Source organism: Perognathus longimembris, chromosome 1, assembly GCF_023159225.1.
Source record: "Perognathus longimembris pacificus isolate PPM17 chromosome 1, ASM2315922v1, whole genome shotgun sequence".
NCBI classification, from domain to species: domain Eukaryota; kingdom Metazoa; phylum Chordata; class Mammalia; order Rodentia; family Heteromyidae; genus Perognathus; species Perognathus longimembris.
This window is the reverse complement of record NC_063161.1, coordinates 72,862,877-72,884,571: the sequence shown is the minus strand read 5'-3', so window position 1 is coordinate 72,884,571 and position 21,695 is coordinate 72,862,877. Positions and strand designations below refer to the sequence as shown.

Sequence of the window (21,695 nt, the reverse complement as noted above, 5' to 3'; positions counted from 1 at the left end):
CACAGGCAGTGGTTAGAAGCCACAAGGCTCAGGCCAGCGCTGGTGGGCAGGGTGGGGAAGTTCTATTTTCATATCTCATCTTGACTTTTCAGTTGAAAAAGGAAATGAGCAAGGGGGTGTGAGCGCCTGTGTGTGCCCCAGGGGCACGCGTGTGTGCTTGAGTGCCCACCAGGTGTGTGGAAGGCCATGTGGACACCTGAGGCTCGCAGGTGAGCTCAGGCCGAGTTCTGGGCAGGCATGCTTTGTGGGGTGGCTCCACCCCAAGTCACAGCACCCCAGAATGGGGACACTCCCAACCCTCTCTCACCATCCCATCTCTCCTGACCCTCCCCTCCCTGGAGACAGCCCCCCCAGCCCTCAAGCTGCCTGTGTCCCCTGCCTGTCCCCTGGCACAGAGGAGCCCCAGGCTGCAGTCGGAGGAACACCACAGGCATGAGGACCTGCCCTCCCACCCCTTCCCTTTCCCTCCAGCCCGTCTGCCATGGCACGAGTGTTGTTGGGGGGTGAGGAGGGGGTCCCTTGGGGACAATGCACCCATAGCACAGAAATACACCAGACTGGGGATGGGAGTCAACTCACGGGCTTCTCTGCTGGTAGATTTTCTCCACCCTCTTTACCCCTGCAGAAAGGAGTCCCAATTAGCACACGTCCCTGACCAGGGGAAACTGAGGCTGGGCACAGCATGAGGAGGGAGAACTTGACATTAGCCTGGACTACATAGTGAGAGCCCCCCCCATGTCAAAAGATAGAAGAGAGGAGGGAGGGAGGGGGAGGGGAAAGGGGGTGTCACAGGCAGCAAGCCCTCTCTTGCCAGAGCAACCCTCTGCCCCCAGAGCCCCACTGTGATCCAGTAGAACCATGGTCCCAGGGGAGCAGAGCCCCATCCCCTGGGGCAGTGCAGAGCCACCCTGGCTCCTCAGCGCCCCCCCCAGCCCCCCCGGCCTCCATAGCCCCTACCTGGGTGGGAGCAGTGCACGCACAGCCCTGTGGCCCCCAGCAGCAGCAGCAGCAGCACTGCCCCTAGCCACAGCAGCTCTGGGTCCCCATTCATGTTGGCCCGGGGTACCACCTGTGAGGTCACACTGTGATTGAGGGGCCGCCCGCCAGCCTGGCCTCAATTATCATGCTTGCCACCTGTTGGAAGGGTCTGGGCCAGCTGAGTCACCCCCATTCATAGATGTGGAAACTGAGGCTGAGAGTACTCCCACAGCTGCTAAGGTTCACGCCTTGCCCACACACCTTCCTGCCACTGTCTGCCAACAGAATGATGGCAGAAAGGCTTAATAGAACTCATATCCAATGAACCAGCCAAAAGTCAGGGTGGAGGTGTGGCTCAAGTGGTAGAGCACCAGCTAATGGAGAGCGTGAGGCCCTGGGGTTGAGTTTAAACCCTAGGACCCACACAAAATACAAGCGAGGCCGATGTTGCACACCATCTCTCCGGGGAGCAGTGACACTGAGATGAGGCAGCGGCCAGGCCTGGCAGGACTCTGGTTAGTGTCTCCATTCCTAAGTCACAGGACAAGGAAGGGCCTGTGGGGCTGCTTGGAGCAGACATTGAGGGTCCTGCATGGGAGCCTGCACTGCCTGGAAGCCCCCGACCAAAGGGCCTGAGCCTCCCTCCCTCCACTGACCCCCACAGGGAGAGGCAGCAGGCGGGGGTGTTGGGCCAAGATCAGTGGGTGTGGGTGCCACACCTCTCATAGAGCAAATGGGAGGCTCAGAGAGGTGTGTGCTGTGTCTCAAGGTCACACTCAAGTGTCCAAGATAGACATGCTAGGTGCTGAGGCTCATGCCTGTAATCCCAGCTTCTCAGGAGGCAGAGATCTGAGGATCATGGTTCAAAGCCAGCAGAAAAGCCCATCAGTTTGATTTCCAGTTAAACAAAAAGCTGGAAGTGGTACCATGGCCCAAGTGGTAGAGTGCTAGCTTTGAGCAAAAGAATCTCAGGGACAGTGTCCAGGCCCTGAGTTCAAACCCCAGGACTGGCAAAAAAAAAAAAAAAAAAAAAAGCTGAGAAGCTAAGGAAGAGTTCAAGGCCCTCAGTTCAAGCCTCATTTACTGGTATGCTCACATGTGTATGTGTGCCACAGGTTGAGAGCAAATGCCACACTTCTTTCCTTTCAAATTTAAAGTAATTCAACATAAATAAAACTGAATCAGTGGGGCTGGGAGGTAGCTCAATGGCAAAGTGCTTGCCTTGCAAGTGCAACATCCTGGGTTCAATCCCCAGTACCAAAAAAGAGACCAAAAAAATACCACCCCCCAAAACAATCAGCCTCATCACTCTGTCCTCTCTTCTCTCCAGATTGAGAGGGGCCAAGGGAGTAGTGTCTGGGGCTCAGGGGCCCCTGGAAGGCCCCAAGGGGCCGCCAGAGGAAGGGGAATGGCTGTCACAGCCCCACAGTTCTGTGGCCAAAATAGCTCGGGGGTGGGGAGTGTGCATTTCTCTATGAACTCGATTCCCTCCATGCAGGCGTCTGGCCAGGCCTAGAGGCGGGGCATGCGGCTGGAGGGTCCTCAAGAGACCACCTGTAAAACCGCCCAGTGCTCCACTGTGCCCAGTCCTGGCAGAGGCTGGAGGACCATCAGCCCTGGGGTGATGCAAAGACATGTCTGCAATTTTGTCCAGATAACTCTGGGCTAGCAGGAGTCTCCCCTGGGGTAGCCAGATGGCTGGAAGGACCAGGCTCGGGCAGAGGCCTGGTAATCCTTGTGCCTGGCCAGTGGTGATGATGGCACGGCCAGGGTAGCCAGAGCCAGGCTGGGCACCAGGAGCCCATGGACCTGTGGCTGCCACATGTTCAGGCCTTAGTAGAGGTGCAGGCGCAGGCCGAGTCCTTCCACTGACCAGACAGGGCCTGGCAGAGTGGCCCACGCCCCCACTTCCCCAGCCCAGGCAGGAGCCACTGAGGGGGCCCGGGCTCCCCAGGGCTGCTGCTCCGATGGGGCTGGGATGCCGAGGGCAGCGGTGCCCCTGCATGCCATGGCCGGGAGTGCCCAGACAGGAGGCACAGGCATCTTGGCCAAGGCTCCTGGGGTGCTGGGGACCCCCTGAAACCTGTCTTGGCCAGAATCCTAGCACCCCTGGGAAAGGCTTACCTATGATAATAGGGGCTCCTCACACCTGCACATCTGCCGGGCTGAGGCCAATGCTGCCAACTTGGGCGGTAGCAGGCACGGTGGCGGCTTCCTGTCAGCTCCGGAATCACCCACATCCGCCTCCGTTGCTGGACAGGCTGGCCCCAGACGGAGGAGGGGAGGGCCCAGGGAGGGGCAGGAGAGCAGGGGGTGGAGACAGGGGAGGGCCACACACCTTCTGGAGAATGTGCAGCACAGCTGGCACACCAGGTGATGGTGTGGCGGGAACCCTGGGAGTGGACTCAGCAGGTGACAGACACATCTGGCGCATGCACACCACCAGGATGGAAATGACCAACCAAGGCCGGGGCAGAGGAGCTGGAGGAGGGCCACCTGCAGGCTTAGTGGCAGGGACAGCTCAGTGACCATACATACACCTTCACCTGGTGAGTGCCGGTGCCCCCAGCTGTGATGTGTGCCAAGGCCACCCACCCACCCAAGGCTGGCACTCCAGGTGCCAGGCCCCTTGGCATTCAACTTGCTTAAGTCCACCATTTCACAATCTGGGTCAGGCACTGGGACACTCACTGGAGGATCCCAAGACAGCTTGTCTCTCAAGTCCATACCCACGGCCTGCTGCTGCCACCTTGCGGGGACAGAGGGTCACAGCCCAGGGAGGGTTGAGGCCGTGGGGGCAGGGCCTGCAACCCTTACTGCGCCAGGGACCCATGGAGGTTGAGGGGGACTGGAACCCAGGCCATAAAGCCCTGCTCTGGGCTGGGACATCTGCCTGGCTTCCCACCTAGGCTGCCCACCACTGCAACCCCTGGCCTCTTCCCTGGTCAGTTTCCACTTTTCTCCCAACTGGACTTTCCTTATTTTGATAAGGTCTTATCTCTGTGGTTGTGAATTAGAAAATAGATTTGAAAAAAGCCTGGTCAGAGGGAGGCTGGCTCCCATGGTAGAACACCTGCCTAGCAACAAGCATTGGGTTCAAATTCCAGGACACTAGAAAATAACAAAAACATGCTGGGGACCAGTGACTCACACCTGTAATACTCAGGAGGCTGAGATCCAAGGATCCAAGCCAGCCATGGCAGGAAAGTCTACGAGACTCTTACCTCCAACTACCCAAAAGCCACAAGTGTGGAGCCATAGCTCAAATGGTAGAGTGCCAGCCTTAAGCAAAAAATGTCAGGGACAGCACCTAGGACCCAACTTCAAGCCCCAGGATCCACACACACACAGAAGCCAGGCCACAAGGGAGTCAACTCAGGCGTAGGTGCCATCCCCAGCACCCCCAGGACCAGCATCTGCAAGGCATTGCCATGTGGGCTTCTCCGGGGAGGAGCTTTTCACGTTTCCTTACACAGCCATGTCACAAATACTGAGGCATAAATGACTTCCAAGGGCTCTAGGATCGCGGTCAGGGGCAGCCTCATGCCACAGGACACAGTGAGAGTCACCCTCAGTGCCCCATAGATCACAGGACATGGTGACAGCTGCCCAGTGTCTCCTGGAGACAGGACAGTGCCATCCCTAGCACCCCCTGGACACGGAGGATGCGGGGACAGCCATCCCCAGCGCCCCCAGAAGGCAGGATATGGTGCCACAAGCCAAGGCTGCGGGTTAGAGCTCCTCCATGAATGGAGAACACCAGTCCTGACAAGGCCACAGCACACCCGACAGCAGTGAAGGGCAGATCATGCTGCCCAAACCAGAGTAGTGTCTAGCTTGCACCAGGCCCTAGGTTTGATCCCCAGCACAGAAAGACTCACTCAACTGCCTGCCACCCAAATGACAGCATGCTTCAAAGCTGGATGAGCTGCCCAAAGCCAAAATTGAGCATCACAGCAGCCAGAGTCCGAAATCAAGAATGGCATTAAACATTACGTAAGGTTCTCTTTTATTTAAAAGATCATTCACAAAATACCATATCCATAGATCTACGTTCTGTCAGAGCACTGAATGTGTTAAGTGTTTGGAATTCCATTCTCATTGAAAGGCCATGTGGAAGGCCGGAAGTTTGGGTGGATTTTGTTCTTATCTTTCCCACACTGGAGATGTAAGTAGGGCATCTGAAAGCATCAGGTTTGATTGCAACCACATAATGCAGGTCTTCCTTAAGTTAATTATTGGTGTTACACAAATGGTTCTTATCTCAGAAGCAGAAATGATGGCAAGCAAAAATATGGAAGAAAAGGAAAGAAGGAAAGGGAGGGAGGGGAGGAGGGAGGGCAGGGAAGGAGGAAGAGTTCCTGAAATTGCTGAGACCTTGCAACAAAGACAAACAAGAGCCGAGCCTGGCAGTGGTGGCCACCATTTAAGCACACTGCCCTGGTGCCCACAGACTCCAGCCACCCCAGGCCTCTCCCCCCAAGACCCTGGGGGTGGGCTGACCCCCACTTGCTCCCACAGGCGCAGCCCAGGACTTGGGCACTACAGAGCTGTCCATATGTTCCCACACAGGTGTTTGAGCTTCCTCCAGGTAGTGCTGGCCAGTGTCATGGTGGGGGGCTGTGCCCAGCACCTGCAGCTCACCAGGTGACAGGCGAGTGCTAGGTTCCAGGCCCGGGGTGGTGGGGGGCTGAGGAACACAGGAACACAGGAGATGGAGCACTGCTGCTGAGGGAGGGGAGGGCCTCCATGCTGGGGGCCCTGCTTTGGACCATTGGGGGAGCAGAGGGGAAGGAGCCAAGCCTCCCACGCTGGGTGGCATCCACTCTGCGCCCCCCAGGTCTCATTGCGGGGCAAGGGCTGTGCTGCCTGGACAGCCTGGGGGCCCCGGCTGAGACCGGGGATGAGAGCCCGGGCAGGAGAGGCTGTGCTGGAGGCCATGGGCACACAGAACTCAGCATGCGGTTGGAGAAGCACCCAGAACAAGGAAGGCCCTAGAGTGGCCCCGCTGCTCACCCCTGCCATCCTCCGAGAGTGCATGAGCATGGGAGAGCGAGCCAGAGCAAGCCGCGGAGATTGGCAATGGGGGAGGAAGACGCATGAAGAGCAGAGAGGTGGAGAGGAGAGAAGCGGACAGAGCGAGCAGGGCTAGCTAGCAGGTTGGGCGCAGGGTGGAGGCAGGGCGAGGCGAGCTACTAAAAACCACTTGTTAACAGCTTCGTGCAGCTCGAGCTGTTCCTGTGAGCGAGGGAGGAGGGCGTTGTCGGGCTCAGGAATGGTGGCTGGGGGCGGCCAGGCCCCCCGGCTGAGGTCTGCTCCAACTCCCCGCACCCCCTTCCCTCCCAACTGCGAGCTCATTCCTGCCCCTTCTGGACGACTTCCTCTCTGGGCCGGGCACCCCCGAAGATGGCAGAGTTGGGGTTGGCTACTTGGTTGAGGGGCGTCGCCACTGTCCGGGGTTTAAGCTGGAGCCGAGGCCTCTGTGCTCTTTCCTCTGGGGAGAGAAGGAGGTGGTTTGGGCACGAGGGCCATGCAGGACTCTGGGCCCACCCATACCCACGGGTGCCCTGTACCTTCCGTGGGCTCTCTGAAGTCCATGTTGGATCCACGCAGGGGAGGGCCATCCCGGAAGCGACTCCCCATGGGAGGGCCTGCCCTCCGGTCCCCTGGGCGGCTGCCGCCCCGTCCTCCAAGGAAGTCGTCCCGGAAGCCTGGGGGAGAGAGGGGTGTCAACAGCCACCCCCAGCCCAGCCGCCCGCATTTCACGGTCCAGGTGGCTAGGTCAGTATCCAAATGTCCCGGACCAACATGGTAATGAAATGTGCTAGAAGACAAGAGCGTGGGTCCACCAGCGGTTCCTGACCGCACAGCACTGATTGTGATGCTGCCACGTGGGAAGGGCTGCGGGCAGGGCGGTGGGCACTGTGGTGGGCACATGGCTGCTCTGGCTCTGCCCATGGCCACATCACCCAACCACACTGGCCCCTAGGGGGTGCTGTGCCCTGGAGATTGGGGCCACATGCTCAGTGGCCTAATGCAGTGAACTCCACCCCAGTCCTCTGTGCTGGGGTCACACGCAGGACCACCACACCTTAAGGAAGGTGGCCACCCTCCAAAGCAGGGCAGAAACACATTAAGCTCCCTGGGAGGTGGCAAAGGGGCTGCATACGGAATGGAAATAACTGAGGGGCGCTCCAAACACACACTAGCAGGACCGCCACTGGGGAAGACACTTCCTTACAAAGTCCTGTTCGTAGGTGAGCTTTCACTCACTGGTCACGTTGTACCAACTGAGCCTCACCTCCAACCCCAGGCTTTTGCCTAGGCAAACATGGCTTGGACATTACATGCATATACCACTACACCCAGCCCCCTTTAGATTACAGCTTAAGCAAGCTACTTCCTTAGCACTCAAGACATTGAACCTCACTGGGAAGCTGCCTTTCCCCACGCACACACAAGTTCCCAGCCTTCAATGCCAGCTGAGGACATCTCAGTGTTCTGGTGGCAGAGGTAGGCCAGCCTGACTACACAGTGAGACCCCATCTCAAAAACCCACCAAACCCAAACCCAAAGACTCCTTTCAAAAACCACGCAGGAGGAATGAGGTCTGGCAGGGAGGCCATCTGTCTGTGCTGAGACCCATAGAACACATTTATGCCCCTCCTCAGCTGGCCAAGATGAACCCCAGGGCCCAGGACAAGCTCTCCCAGTACAAGTGCCACTGAGCTCCCAGCCAGGCGGGCTGTTTCTATTTGCTTTCTCCCTCCTAGCTAGCTGTATCAGTTTAATTTTGTGGGCCTGGGACTTGAACTCAGTTGCTGATGTTTGTGCTTACTGGCTTGAGCTCTACCAACTGAATCATACCTTCAACCTTCATTTTGTGGTTTCAAAAAATAAATAGCAGGACTGGGCTGGGGATATGGCCTAGTGGTAAGAGTGCTTGCCTCGTATAGATGAAGCCCTGGGTTCGATTCCCCAGCACCACATATACAGAAAATGGCCAGAAGTGGCGCTGTGGCTCAAGTGGCAGAGTGCTAGCCCTGAGCAAAAAGAAGCCAGGGACAGTGCTCAGGCCCTGAGTCCAAGCTCCAAGACTGTCCAAAAAAAAAAAAAAAAAAGCAGGACTGGGAGTGTAGCTTAGTGGTAGAGTGCTTGCTTAGGATGTGTGAAACCATGGATTTGATTCCTATGTTTTTTTCCACATACTTAGAAAAAAGCTGGAAGTGGTGCTGTGGCAAGTGGTAGAGTGCTAGCCTTGAGCAAAAGAAGCTCAAGGATGGTGCCCAGGCTCTGGGTTCAAGCTCCAGGAGCAGCACAAAAACAAAAATTGTAGAAGCCAGGACATTGTTCTGGCTATGCAAGGGCTCTGCCACAGCCATGCCCCCAGCATGGGCCATCACCCCCCAGAGTGAGCATGTTGGCTTCTAGATGTCACCTCACTAGAGACTTCACGCTGGCACTGGAGGGTGACCCTCCTTGGATGGCCTGTGGACAGAGCCTTGATGGGGCTGACTTGGACAGAATGGATGCACGTCTGACTACAGGGCTTTTCAGGACTGAACTGCCCCACAGCTGTGTTCTTAGCTCAAGCAGGGTTGGAGGGGAGTGCACACATGCCAGCCTCCTGACTTCGCCCTTCCTTGGCCCCTCCCACTCAGCAGTGGTGTGGGCCTATGGAGATGGAGGAGGCTTGCGTGGGGTTGAAAGCATCCCACACAGAAGGGAGGGAGGATGGCTACTGTGCCTCCTCTACCTTGGTTCCTCTTCTTCCTTCCCCGATTACAAATGCATAGTGTGGAGCCACCTGGCAGGAACAAGCTGCCTGCCCGTGTTGGCACAGAAAGGGGACACAAAGTGGCTTGTGTCCACTGTGAAGGGACTAGAGTTCCATGTTCTTCCAGATAAACGCAGGCCTCCACAACAGACTTTCACCATCTAAGAAGGAGCCACCAGGACTCAGCTCTGTAAGCTTCTGTAACTGCACCATACTGTTTTGGGAAGCAGTGGGGTGTCTCTGGGCTTGGGCTCTAGTTGCAGAGAGATGCTGAGCAGGGTCACAGCTCCATGCTGCCCAGGCAGAGCAGCAGAACCTGGGTGGGTGTGGCCAGGGCGAGGACCTGACCTGCCCCCACGGAGCTCGAGCTTCAGGGGAGTTGGCCAAGCAGGCGGTGGGGGATAAAATGGGGAGTGGAAATACTGGTACCCGAATTGAAGTCATCCCGGGGATCCCAGCCACCTCTAGATTCTCGAGAGCCACCCATTCCTGAGGACACACAAAAGAGATAAAGTTCAGGCTGAGTCATTAGCTGGCTGCAGAAACATGGACAAGTCACGTGATGGATGGGAGGTCAATGAACCCCTTCTAGGAGGTTCTGTTGCCCCCAGAACCTCCAGTATTCTCCCTAAGACTCTCAATGCTTCCCAGTGGTCCCACAAGGACTGAGCAGTGTCTTGGTAGCAGACATGCCAGCTGATGTCTTAAGAGAATCAATCACCTCTGTCATCAGGGCCGCCTTTCCTGAATCCGAAGCCGCCTTTGTCTTGCTTTCTGCCTTCTGCAATGTCCACACGCAGTGACCGATCGCCCAACAGCTAGTGACAAAGGGAGAGCAGTGAGTATGGGCGAGCCCACAACACCCATGGATGAGCCTGGGCCCCGCCAGGGACTCACCGCACCGTCGTACGTCAGGGCCTCCTTCAGCGAATCCACCTCCTCGAATTCTACATAGCAGAATCCTGGAAGACAGAGGCAGCTTTAAACCAAGGAGGAGGAGGCAGGGGCTAGCCTGCTGCTCCCTGCCCTGGGGCCTGCGATAGAGAGGAAGAGCTGAGGCTACCGGGCCTCCTTCCCTCCTTGTCTGTGCTGGGGTGGCCCCTGGGCTCAGGCGCACTGGGCACCAAGCCGCACCCTGGCAGGAAAACCTCATGCATCACAGGCAGTAGCTTGAGCTGTGGTGGCTTTGTTGAAAGAATCTAAGAGGGGGCTAGATGTCACAGTTCCAGATTAATGCTCAAAGTGCTCTGAGCACTGGGGCTAGAGTGGGGCCTGGGTAGTAGAGTGCCTGGCCAGAATGAGGTCCTGGGGTCACCTCAAGTATGACCAAGAGGCAAAAACAACCCAGAAAGACCCGGGGCCCTGGCACTTACCATCTTCTTAAGGCTAAAGAGCCTAAGCACCAAGGCCACGCTCCGTGTCCCCAACAGTGACCTGACACTGCCACTTACTTGCACTCTTCTGTCCCTGTCTGGAGTTATAGCACCCTGGCCCTCCATGCTTGTCCCCTCAGAATTCCCCACTGAACTGGGTAGCTAGCTGATAGCTGCCTGCGCTTAGGGGTCCCCAGGGTAGATCCACACCTGGAATGCGGGAGGCGACATGCCATCCTGACACTGCACAGGCTGGGTGCACTGCATGCACGCACCCACGCACGCATGTGGTCTGGACTGCATTGCTCACTGGCAGCACACTGCAGGGCTACGGGCAGGAGCACAGAGCGGGGCCTGCTAGAGCACAGCCTCCCTCCAGAAACCAGGGGTGGGTGACCCACTTCTTGCACTAGCATTGAGTCCCTCCACACATTCCATCTCCCAGGGGAGAGCTGTAACATGCATCGTTTCAGCAGCTGGATTATGGTAGATGTGAGGTGACATGACAGGTGCTCCTTCCAGGCTCATCTTGTACTCGAGACAGTAGCTGTTGATGCTGACCTGTGGCGGGTGCCAGCACCCATAGGCACCCAGGACATGCCTGGCTAGAGCTTTTCCCCCAGCTCCCCTCCAGATCCCACAAACACAAGTGTAAACTCACCTTTAAATTTGTCTGTGTCTTTATCTCTGACTAGCCGCACACTCCTTATGCTGAGGTCCTTAAAGATGGCGTCTATGTCGCCCTGAACTGTGTTAAAAGGTAGATTTCCTACGTATGCCGTGTAGGGGGGCTCTGTGGGCAGCTCCTTCTGGCTGCGGGAGCCATGGCCGCCAGCACTGCCGCGGGACCTGGGGGAGACAACACCACATGTGACAGCTGGCTGAACCCATAGACACCCAATCCCCACCACCTGGAGTCTGGCTGCACACCCCTTCTGCCCTCCATAGGCCAGCTGCTCCTTTCACATGCAGCCCACACAAAAATTCAAGATCCTATTTGAAAAATAAAGCACAAAAAGGGCATGACTCAAGTGGTTGAGTACCTAACAAACACAAAGCTGAGAGTTCAAACCCCAGTACTTGGGGGCAAAGGGAGATGACTGTAACCAACTCCCCCATTCATAAAATCAGATGTCAGAGAACTCCAGGCTAAAACACCCAAGACAGTGGGGCATGGTGCTCATGTATCCTGAAGGGTAACAAGTTTGAAGTCAGCTGGGGCACACAGAAAAGCTATCTCAAAAATGAAAACAGGGGGGCTGGGAATATGGCCTAGTGGCAAGAGTGCTTGCCTCCTACACATGAAGCTCTCAGTTCGATTCCCCAGCACCACATATATGGAAAACGGCCAGAAGGGGCGCTGTGGCTCAGGTGGCAGAGTGCTAGCCTTGAGCAGGAAGAAGCCAGGGAAGGTGCTCAGGCCTGAGTTAAGGCCCAGGACTGGCAAAAAAAAAAAAAAAAAAAAAAAAAAAAAAAAGAAAGAAAACAGGGTTGGGAATGTGGCTTAGTGGTAGAGTGCTGGCCTAGCATGCATGAAGCCCTGGGTTTGATTCCTCAGCACCACATATATATAGAAAAAGCTGGAAGTGACGCTGTGGCTCAAGTGGTAGAGTGCTAGCCTTGAGCAAAAAGAAGCCAGGGGCAGTGCTCAGGCCCCAGTTCAAGCCCCAGGACTGGTAAAAAAATAAAAATAAAAAAAACAAAAAATACAGTGTGATAACTCTTCTCCGTTGGCATCTGGACACGCCTGAGGCCCTGTCTGGGCCCAGGTCAGGAGCAGCTGGCAGTGATTGGAAATCTGGGACCAGGTGCGAAGCATAGGCCCTAATAGGGCCTGGCTCCTAGGAATCTGACACCTAAACCAGGGACCCCACCCCCTTGCTGCCTCCTGTGCCCTGAAGGGGCAGGCTGCATCTTAAAGTTCCCAGCTGCAAGGGATGCATGCCGTCCTAATTCAGGAAATCTGACTTCCAGACTTCCAAGTAGGACACCTTCTCTGCACTCAACCCTTCCCACCAAGGTCTTGGTGTGCTTGGTGTGCACGCACCAAGCTTGGGTGCTGCTCAAGACCCTCCCCGCCCTCCAGCAGGAGGGGATGGACTACACTGCACCACCACCAGGACACAGAAGCCAGGCAATAACAGTGGCTGGAAGTGTCCACCAAGCAGTAAGGCCACTCCACTGGCTTAGAGCTTGGTTGGTTTGAGGGCTATGTGAATGGAGCAAAAAATCAAAGCACTCAGCATGTTTCCAGGAAAGGGTTTGGTAGATTAACTGGAAGTGCAATGTGCTGCCACTCTACAGCCAGATCTGGAAGGGGGTGCTCGCCACCTTCCATGGCCTCCAAACCCCTGCCCCTAGCATTTAGTGGCAAGAACTGCCTGGCACCTGGCACCCACTGGAGGCTGTGTAAACCACACAACTGCACCCTCAGAGCAGAACCCAAGCACAAAGCAGCACCCAGCGAGGCGAGCGCCGGGAGGTGGACTCTGAGGTAAAAGTCCTCACTCCAGTGGGTTCCCACGTATGCCAGATAGCCTCCTTGCTCTGTGGCACACACAGAACTAGCGCTGACACACAACTGACTAGAAGCTACATCCAGCCGTGTCCTCCCCGGTGGTCATGCATTTCTTTGAAGCTTCAGCCCAGCTGGGATGCAGCTCAGCGGCAGAGCACTCGCTGACCCTGTGCCAGGCCTGGATTTGATTCCAGCATGGCCACACACACACACACACCTAAACTGGCCCAAGCCCAAGGCTACGTGGGTTAAAAGCCATTTTTCCAGACAAGGGCTCCCCGGAACAGACGCTTATCTGGCAATCCTCACTGCAGGTTTTGGGACACCGGGCCCAGGCCTGTCTGCTGACCTCCATGGAGGTCACACCCAGATGGAATCCTGGCAGACTATGCCAGTTTCCGGGGAGAAAGGACAGAATGGAGTAGGCCTAAAAGCCATTGAGGACTGAAAATTACTATCACTAGAGGGCTGTTCTTACTTGGAAAAAGAAAATACAGAAGAGGGTTGTTTGTAATCAAATGACAGCCTCAAGTAGGTACTTCAAATGTTTCTCAAGCCAAGCCCATGCAGGAGGTTCCCAGTTTCAACTGGCCAAATCTGGCACTGACCAAATTTTACTTACAACTTAATGCTTACACAAAAGGAGTAATGTGAGTCCTAATTCAATGTATCTTGCACACTATTTCTAGTCTATGCCTCATTTAAACCAAACCACATGGGTCAGAACCCACTCATGGATCTGCAGGCTAAGACGGGACAGCCACCCAGCAATGGAATGGAAGGCGTTTCTCTTACAAGGAAACCAGCATTGCTTAGAGTGTACTTAGACTAGGGCTTCCCCACACCCATTAGTGAGTGGGTGCAAGTGTGTAGTTATACTGGGGCTTGAACTAATGGCCTCCAGCTCTCACCTGGGTTTTTGTCTTTCCATCAGCTATCTCTCTCAAGGCTGGCATTCTACCATTTGAGCCACAACTCCACTTTTGGCTTTTTGCTGGTTTAATTGGAGAGAAGAATTTCACAGACTTTCCTGCCCAGTGTGGCTTCAAACCTCAATCTTTACATTCCAGTCAGTTAGGGTCCTGGGCCTTGCAAACGCTGAGCACACTTTCTACTGCTGGGCCACACTTCCATTCCAGCTCTAACTAGCAATCCTTCCCACTTCAGTCTCCAAGCAAAGGCTGGGATGTAAATCCTTTGTTCCCAAGTCTGCCCCATCCAGAGCCACTCCATCTCCCACTGCACGGGCTCTGACACTAGCTGTGAAGGCAGCTACAATTTGCAGAGCTGAATGTGATGGTGCACACTGATCCCCGTACTTGGGAGGCTGAGGCAGGAGGATCATGAGTTCAAGGCCAACCTGGCCTACACAGTGAATCCCCTTATCAAAAAGGGGGTGGTGGGGGGCTGGGGATATGGCCTAGTGGCAAGAGAGCTTGCCTCGTATACATGAGGCCCTGGGTTCGATTCCCCAGCACTACATGAACAGAAAAAGCTAGACTGGTGCTGTGGCTCAAGTGGTAGAGCACTAGCCTTGAGCAAAAAGAAGTCCAGGGACAGTGCCCAGGCTCTGAGTTCAAGCCACAGAACTTGCATAAAAGGTGTGGTGGAAGCATGGTTCAATTGATAGAGCATCTGCCTAGTAACCACGAGGCTATTTCAGATCCAATGACAACAAAGAACAAAACTCCAAAAATGTGCTGTTCCCCTCAAGTGGCTCAGCCTTTCCTTGCAGAGCCTTGTCATCCTCAGTCTACAGGCCTAGAAGGAATGCTTCCTAGAAGTGATCAACAGCAAAGAAAGCCACCAACATCCGCCAAGTATCTTGCAACTACCTTCCCACAAACTGAGGGAGTGGCACCAACTCCTGCTTTCCAACCAGGCACTTGTGGTATTAAAAACCAAGGGCTGGGCATGGCAGCACACACCTGTAATCCCAACACTATGGAAGCGGAGCCATGAGGAATGAAAGTCCAAAGCACAAAGAAAAAAATTCCACAGCCAGCCAGGTATCAGAGGCTCATGCCTATAATCTAGCTACTGAGTAAGTTGATATCTGAGGATCAACGTTTGAAGTCAGCCTGGGCAGAAAAGTCGGAGAGACTAATCTCTAATGAACCAATCAAGAGTCAGAAGTGTAGCTTTGGCTCAAGTGCCAGCCTTGAGTGGAAAAAAGCTGAGGGCCAGGACTGGCACAAAAAGAAAGAAAAGAGGGTCTGGGAATATGTCTTACTGGTAGAGTGCTTGCCTGGAATGCATGAAGCCCTGGGTTTGAGTCCTCAACACCACATAAACAGGAAAAGCTGGAAGTGGTGCTGTGACTCAAGTGGTAGAGTGCTAGCCTTGAGCAAAAAGAAGACAGGGACAGTGCTCAGGCCCTGAGTCCCAAGCCCCAGGACTGGCAACAAACAAAAACAAAAACAAGCGCTGGAACTATGGCCTAGTGACAAGAGTGCTTGACTTGTATACATGAAAACCTGGGTTCAATTCCCCAGCACCACATATATAATAGAAAATGGCCAGAAGTGGCACAGTGGCTCAAGTGGCAGAGTGCTAGCCTTGGACTAGGGGGGGGGGGGGGAGAAAAGTGCCCTGTCCATGCCACAACTGCCCCCTACAATAGACAATAGCACCGAGCCTTGCCCAGGGTGGTGCTAGGAGGGAGCCGGGAAGCCTGGAAGATAAGATGCCATGTCTGGAGAAGGAAGGAGCCCAGACTCATAAAGAAAGAGGAAAGAGCGGTGGTATCATCAATTCAAACTGCAGTCCTTATCCTAAGTCCTTACCAGAGGTTGAGGCTAGTTTACCACCAGTGTCTGCATCCCTGTGTCAGAAGCCCACGTGCATTTGAGCTGCCTGCACCATTGCTTTTTCCCAACGTGCGGTAAGATCTACGGGGCATATAAGATTTATGTTTGGAATACTTATGAGTGCTTTGAGACTTCTAGAAACTTGCTGTTTTCCTTTGTGGTTCTTAGATAGGGACCTAGGGCTTCACAGGGGTGGGAAAACCTCTGCCACTAAGCCACATCCCTGACCCAAGAAGGATGTCATCCACGGAAGGAATTTTTGTATGGGTGCTGATCCCAGGGCCTGGGCACTGTCCCTGCGCTTTTGTGCTCAAGGCTGGCCCTCTACCACATGAGCCACAGCTCTGCTTTCAACTTTTTGGTGGTTAATTGGAAATAAGAACCTCACAGGGCTGGGGATATGGCCTAGTGGCAAGAGTGCCTGCCTCATATACATGAGGCCCTGGGTTCGATTCCCCAGCACCACATATACAGAAAATGGCCAGAAGTGGCGCTGTTGCTCAAGTGGCAGAGTGCTAGCCTTGAGCAAAAAGAAGCCAGGGACAGTGCTCAGGCCCTGAGTCCAAGCCCCAGGACTGGCCATAAAAAAAAAAAAAGAACCTCACAGACATTTCTAGCTTTGAATCTCAATCCTCAGATCTCAGCCTCCTAAGAGACTAGGATTACAGGCTAAACTAATAAATAAAACATACTAGTATCTAGGGAAAGAAAAATGAGGGTGTAAGATACCACAAGAAATGGATTCACTGCCTTATTATTATGTAACTGTACCCCCTTTGCACAACACCTTGTCAATAAAATTTAATTAAAAAAAACATACTAGTGACAAGTATTAATCACTGGTTTATTCAATATACCTTACATACTCATTGTAGGAATGTGTGCTCAGTGGACCAACAACAAATGAAAATTATTTACAAAACACAAAGACAGCTGGGAGCCAGTGTGGCTCATGCCTATAATCCTAATTAGGAGGCTGAGATCGAGGACCATGGTTCAAAGCCAGCCTTGGCAGAGGAAGTCCAAGACTTTTTTTTTTTTTTGAGTGACTCATGGGGTGTGAACTCTGGACCTGAGCTCTTTTGCTCAATGCTAGAGCTCTATCACTTAGAGCCACAGTTCCACTTCCGGCTTTTTGGTGGTTAAAGAGTCTCACCAACTTTCCTGCCGGGGCTAGCTCTGAACTGCATCCTCAAGATCTCAGCTTTCAGAGTATCTAGGATTATAGGCAAGCCACTAACACATGGCTCCAAGAGATTCTTATCTCCAATTAATGCTCCAAAAAAGGCAGAGCAGTGGCTCAACCCTAAGAGAAGGAAGGAGCCAGGTTTTGAGTTCAGGTGCCAGTACTAGTGCACGCACACGCACACACACACAAAACAAAACAAAAAACCCACCTCACAATAACAAAAATCTGTAAGTTGGGACTGTAGTGTAGCAAGTACAAAGCCCTGGGTCCAGTCACCAGCACTATCAAAAACTAACCAAAAAGGAGCTGAGAATATGGCTTAGTGATGGAGTGCTTGACTAGCAGGCATGAGCCCTGGATTCAATTTCTCAGTACCACATAAGCCAAAAAAGCTGGAAGGGGCACTATGGCTCAAGAGGTAGAGCCTTGAACAAAAATAAGCCAGGGACAGCGTTCAGACCCTGAGTCCAAGCCCAAGGACTGGCAAAAAACAATAACAACAACCCAATCAAAAGCCAGGCACCAATGGCTCATGACTGCAATCCTAGCTACTCAGTGTTTGAGATCTGAGGATTGTGGGTCAAAGCCGGCCCAGGCAAGTAAGCCTGTGAGACTCTATCGCCAATAAACTACCAAAAACAAAAAACCAAAAAGCTGAAAGTGTGGCTTAAGTGCAAGAACACCGGCCTTGAGCAAAACAGGTCAGGAACAGTGCTCAGGACCCAGGACCAGCAAAAACCAAACAAAAAACCAGAAACTTGGAGGACAGTTGGTGTGGAACAGCTGCTCTCCCTCATATAAAGAAGCTTTTGCTTTTCTTTTGTAGATGGAATCAAGGACTTTTCTGCGCAGGCTGGCTGTGAACCATCATCCTCCAGAGCTCAGCTTCCTGAGTAGCTAGGAAGCTAGTAGTACAGGCATGAGCCACTGGTACCCAGCCCAGAAATAAGTGAAAATATACAAGGAAACAGTAACTTCCAGGATTCACTGAGCACAGAGTTCTGATTTTACCAGACAGAGGGAATTAGGAAGGAGGTTGTGTGGTGTATACTAGTGCACTCAGTTGCATACCTGACATGGTTAAAATGGTAAAACAGTAACGTAACTCAGATGTTGTTTCAGCACAACAAAATAGGTTAGGGGCTGGGAATATGGCCTAGTGGTAGCTCGCCTCGTATACATGAAACTCTGGGTTCGAGTTCTCAGCACCACATATATAGAAAAAAGCCGGAAGTGGCGCTGTGGCTCAAGAGTGCTAGCCTTGACCAAAACGAAGCCAAGGACAGTGGCTCAGGCCCTGAGTCCAAGCCCCAGGACTGGCAACAAAAACAAAACAAATAAATAAACAAAACAGGTTAGAATGTAAGCTCCGCTCCTTCACTCACTGGAATCTGACACAGAATTCTGTTTTGTTTGAGATCGCCTCACCAGGTGTTGCAACTCGCTCTCCTCCTGCCTCAGCCTCCCAGGGCCCTCCAGATTTCAGGTGTGCACCACCAGGCCTGTCTGCTGTTATCAGGGTGTAGCTTTGCTGGCCAGGCTGGACTCCACACAAGCCCTTCAGTAGCCAGACTGCAGGTGTGTGCCATCACCCCAAGTTTGCAGGACACTTCCATCTACTGTAGCTCCAGCACTGCCGCATATGGCTGCAGGTTCTCAGGCATGCGCTCAGGGGACCTGGCTGATCCTGGCCAGTGTCATCCAGAACTTTATCACCGAGGAAAAAGAGAAACACCAAGAGATGATCTAGTGAAGCACTAAGCTATTAACTCCCAGTGATCCTGGAACTGTGCTTGGTGTGCTTGTTCAACAATGCAGCTGATGCTGGTGGAGGGAAAGACAGCAGGATGCGCCATCCCGGAGCCTCTTCAGCATCCTTGAGGATGAAGCGCAGCTGCTAGCAGGACAGTAGATCTGCTGACTGACTGATCATTCCAAGGCCTAGTTTTAGGAAGGCTGTATCCATCCACAAAAGCTGATGGCCCTGAATCATGGTAACCTGTGACACAGAGATGGATGGCGAGACTGATGCCTGAGTTGTGGTGTCTTCTAGAAGAGGTTCAGGCTGTGACCTATGACCAGAGTCCTATGAGTGCTTTACACCAGGGGAAGAAGTGGCACACAGCACCGAGCCCAGCACAGGGCTGGCTTCCTCATGGCTCTCATCATGCCAAGGCCATGTGTGCATTTGCACCGTCCACATCTGTACTGTGAACACAGCTCAGCTCACTGCCACCATCATGAAGACGGCTGTTCTCTAAGCTTCAGAGATGCCAAGGACTCCGCACCTGGCTCCCAACGAAGCCCCTCATATAGAAATCAGACCCACCTCAGGCTTCCAAAATTTAACAGGAAAGGAAGCCATACTATCCAAGGATATAGAGCCACTGGAAAATTCCAAGGTCAGATGCTGGAGATGCTAGGCAGCAAATGACTCAGGTAGTCTGAGAGATGATCTGATGCAGGCAAGCTGGCCTGGACCTCAGCCCCCAAGTGCTGGAATTACAGGCATGCACCACACAAAACATTGCTAAAGGTAGCACTTTAAAATAAAGACACCAGCTGGGCAATGGTGGCTTAACACCTATAATCCTAGCTTCTCAGGATGATGAGTACAAAAGTTCAAAGCCAGCCTGGGCAGGAAAGTCTGTGAATCTCCAATTAACTAGGAGCAAGTCAGGAGTGGAGGTGTGGGTGAAGTGGTAGAGAAAAAATGACCCAAAGCCTCGAGTTCAAGCCCAGTGTTGGCATGCATGCATGTACAAACACACACACACAAATATCCCTAGACTTAGTAGTCCGAATGCAAATAAACCATCATAGTGAACGGGTCTATTTAGGAAGGTATTCCCAGGAAACTTGTTTTTTAAAACTAGAAAAAAGCCCCTAGTAATTCAATTTCAAGAACACTGGACTGCTAGGAGCCAGTGGCTCACACCTGTAAGGTTAGCTCATCAGGAAGGTGAGATCTGAGGATCATGGTTTGAAGCCAGCTGGGGTTTTGGGAAAGTAAATGGGGCTCTTAACACCAATAAACACCAAAAATGCCAGAAGTGGAGTTTTGGCTCAAAAGGTAGAGTGCCAGCCTTGAGCACAAGGCTCATAGACAGCACCCAGACCCTGAGTTCAAGACCCAGGACCGGCACCAAATATATAAATAAAAATAAAATACTGGCGTTCAACAGAGGCCTAGAAACCTGCCCCAAAGGCTGTACTTTTAACATGTCACCCAACATCTATTTCCTTTTTATTAGCAAATAAAATATTCTTTGAAATCTAGGTGGCTCCACCTACTCCAAGCTCATACTAGTGTTTCTTTCTATCCACCCTCCTGCACCAAGCAAGCCTTTGTTCCAACCTTCCCAAACCAAGATAGGAAAAGTCATCATTCTTTAACGAAACAAAGGTATTTCTTTGGACTGCGAGGTTGTCATCATTCTCCAACCAAACAAAGGTACTTTTCTAGATTGCGGGGTTGGAGACCGAACACCTTGGAAGGTGAGCCCAACTGTGGTGTTATCCCCAGAGAGGAAATCCTCTGTTACAGCCACACAAAGGCCAAATGTGTCCTTGACAAACAGCAAGACGTTCGCGGCCCAAACCTCTTGGTGTTTCCAAAACAAAAAGCAAAAACAAAAATATCAACAACAACAAAAAACAAACTCGGCGCGGGTTTCTGGAATTCAACATCAGAAACTGTCCGTGCAGCCGGTAACATGTTGTTTTCTTTTCTTTCTCTTTTTCTTTTCAAAGAAGAAGCTGCCGCTTTTACCTTCTTCTCTGAGTATCTATCTGACCACAGTATCACACGGGATTGCTCCCCCGGGTCCGGGGAAACGAAGGGGAAGGCAGCCCTCGGGCTCTGGTCAAGAAGCCACTCGCCCCCCATCCCCGACAGATCCACGCGCCGAGAGCCGCCTCGACGTGTCCGTGTGCCGAGACCAGAGGCTCTGTGTCCCCGCCGCCCGCTCCAAACCCGCCCTTCCTGGGCTCGAGCTGGGAGGGGAAGGAGGCTCGCAGTCGACCCTCTAGCGGCCTCCGACCGCGCCCGGAGTTTCTGGGCCTCCGGTGAGTGGTCCGGGGCGTGCGGGGCGGAGAGGCCGGCGGAGGCGGCGGGCAGCACCGCCGGCCCCGCCGGAGGGGGATGGGCCCCAGCCGCCGTCACCGCTCCTCGGGCCCCGACCCGGCCTGGAGGCGAGGAAGGACGGAGGACGCGCCGCTGCCCGCGGGACGCGGACAGGACGAGTGGTCCGGGGCCACCCGGGATAACCGCCGCCGCTCGCCTCGGAGCGCGCCATTTCCAGGCCGAGGCCCGCAGGGCGCCTCGTAGGCCGCCGCGGGCCCCACCAGGCCGCAGCCTCCCTCCCGCCGCCCCGGGCGAGCACGGCAGGGCCGCCGCCGCCTCGGGCACCCCGAGATCCGGCCGAGCCAGGGCCCGCGCACCCGCCACCCGCCTCACCCTCTGCCGCCGCCGAAGCTGCTGTAGGCCCGATCGTCGTAGGTATCGAAGTCCGCCATTTGCCGTGTCCGCTCCGAGAGGAACCAGGGTGAGCGAGGAAGGACCCCGCAATATAACTCCCCCCGCCCCACCGCTGGGGCTGTCCTCCGCGCTGCCTGATCGCAAATCGCACGCACGCACGCGCGTGCGCGCGCACGTACGCCCGCGCCGCGCCCGGCCCTGGGCCGACGGGGCCTCTGTTGGCCCGGCGCGCTCTGCGGCCCACGTGGTGCGGCGGCGGGGTCGCGCGCCTGGTCTGTGGCCGCAGCCCATTGTGTGCTGGCTGGGAAAGGTGGGGGTGGCGGCGGGAACGCGCGGCCCCGGGAGGCCCCGCCCCTCCCGCCCCGTCCGCCCCGCCCCGCGCTCGCCCCGCCCCTTTCTCGCCTACCCTGACTGCCGCTTCCCGAATGCTCCCGCAGCCCGGTCCCGATCCTGAGACCCCGGATACCCCCGGGACTCCCAGGACCGCCGGGCGAGGGACGCGAGCTCCGGATCCCCGGACCCCGCGGGCTATAGACGGGGTGCGCGACGGAGGCGCCGGCTTCCCGGGCC

At 54.5% G+C, this 21,695-nt stretch overlaps 1 protein-coding gene across 1 annotated transcript; it reads right to left on the bottom strand.

Moving 5' to 3' along the window:
• Positions 1-4,970: 4,970 nt before the first annotated feature.
• On the bottom strand, positions 4,971-21,252 carry Eif4h (eukaryotic translation initiation factor 4H). Its single transcript, XM_048369375.1, has 7 exons — positions 21,105-21,252; positions 10,790-10,977; positions 9,653-9,717; positions 9,477-9,573; positions 9,185-9,244; positions 6,552-6,689; positions 4,971-6,472 (listed from the first exon to the last, which is right to left on the bottom strand). The coding sequence occupies exons 1-7, from the start codon at positions 21,161-21,163 to the stop codon at positions 6,333-6,335; spliced, it is 747 nt and encodes a 248-aa protein (XP_048225332.1). The 5' UTR covers positions 21,164-21,252; the 3' UTR covers positions 4,971-6,332.
• Positions 21,253-21,695: the final 443 nt, after the last annotated feature.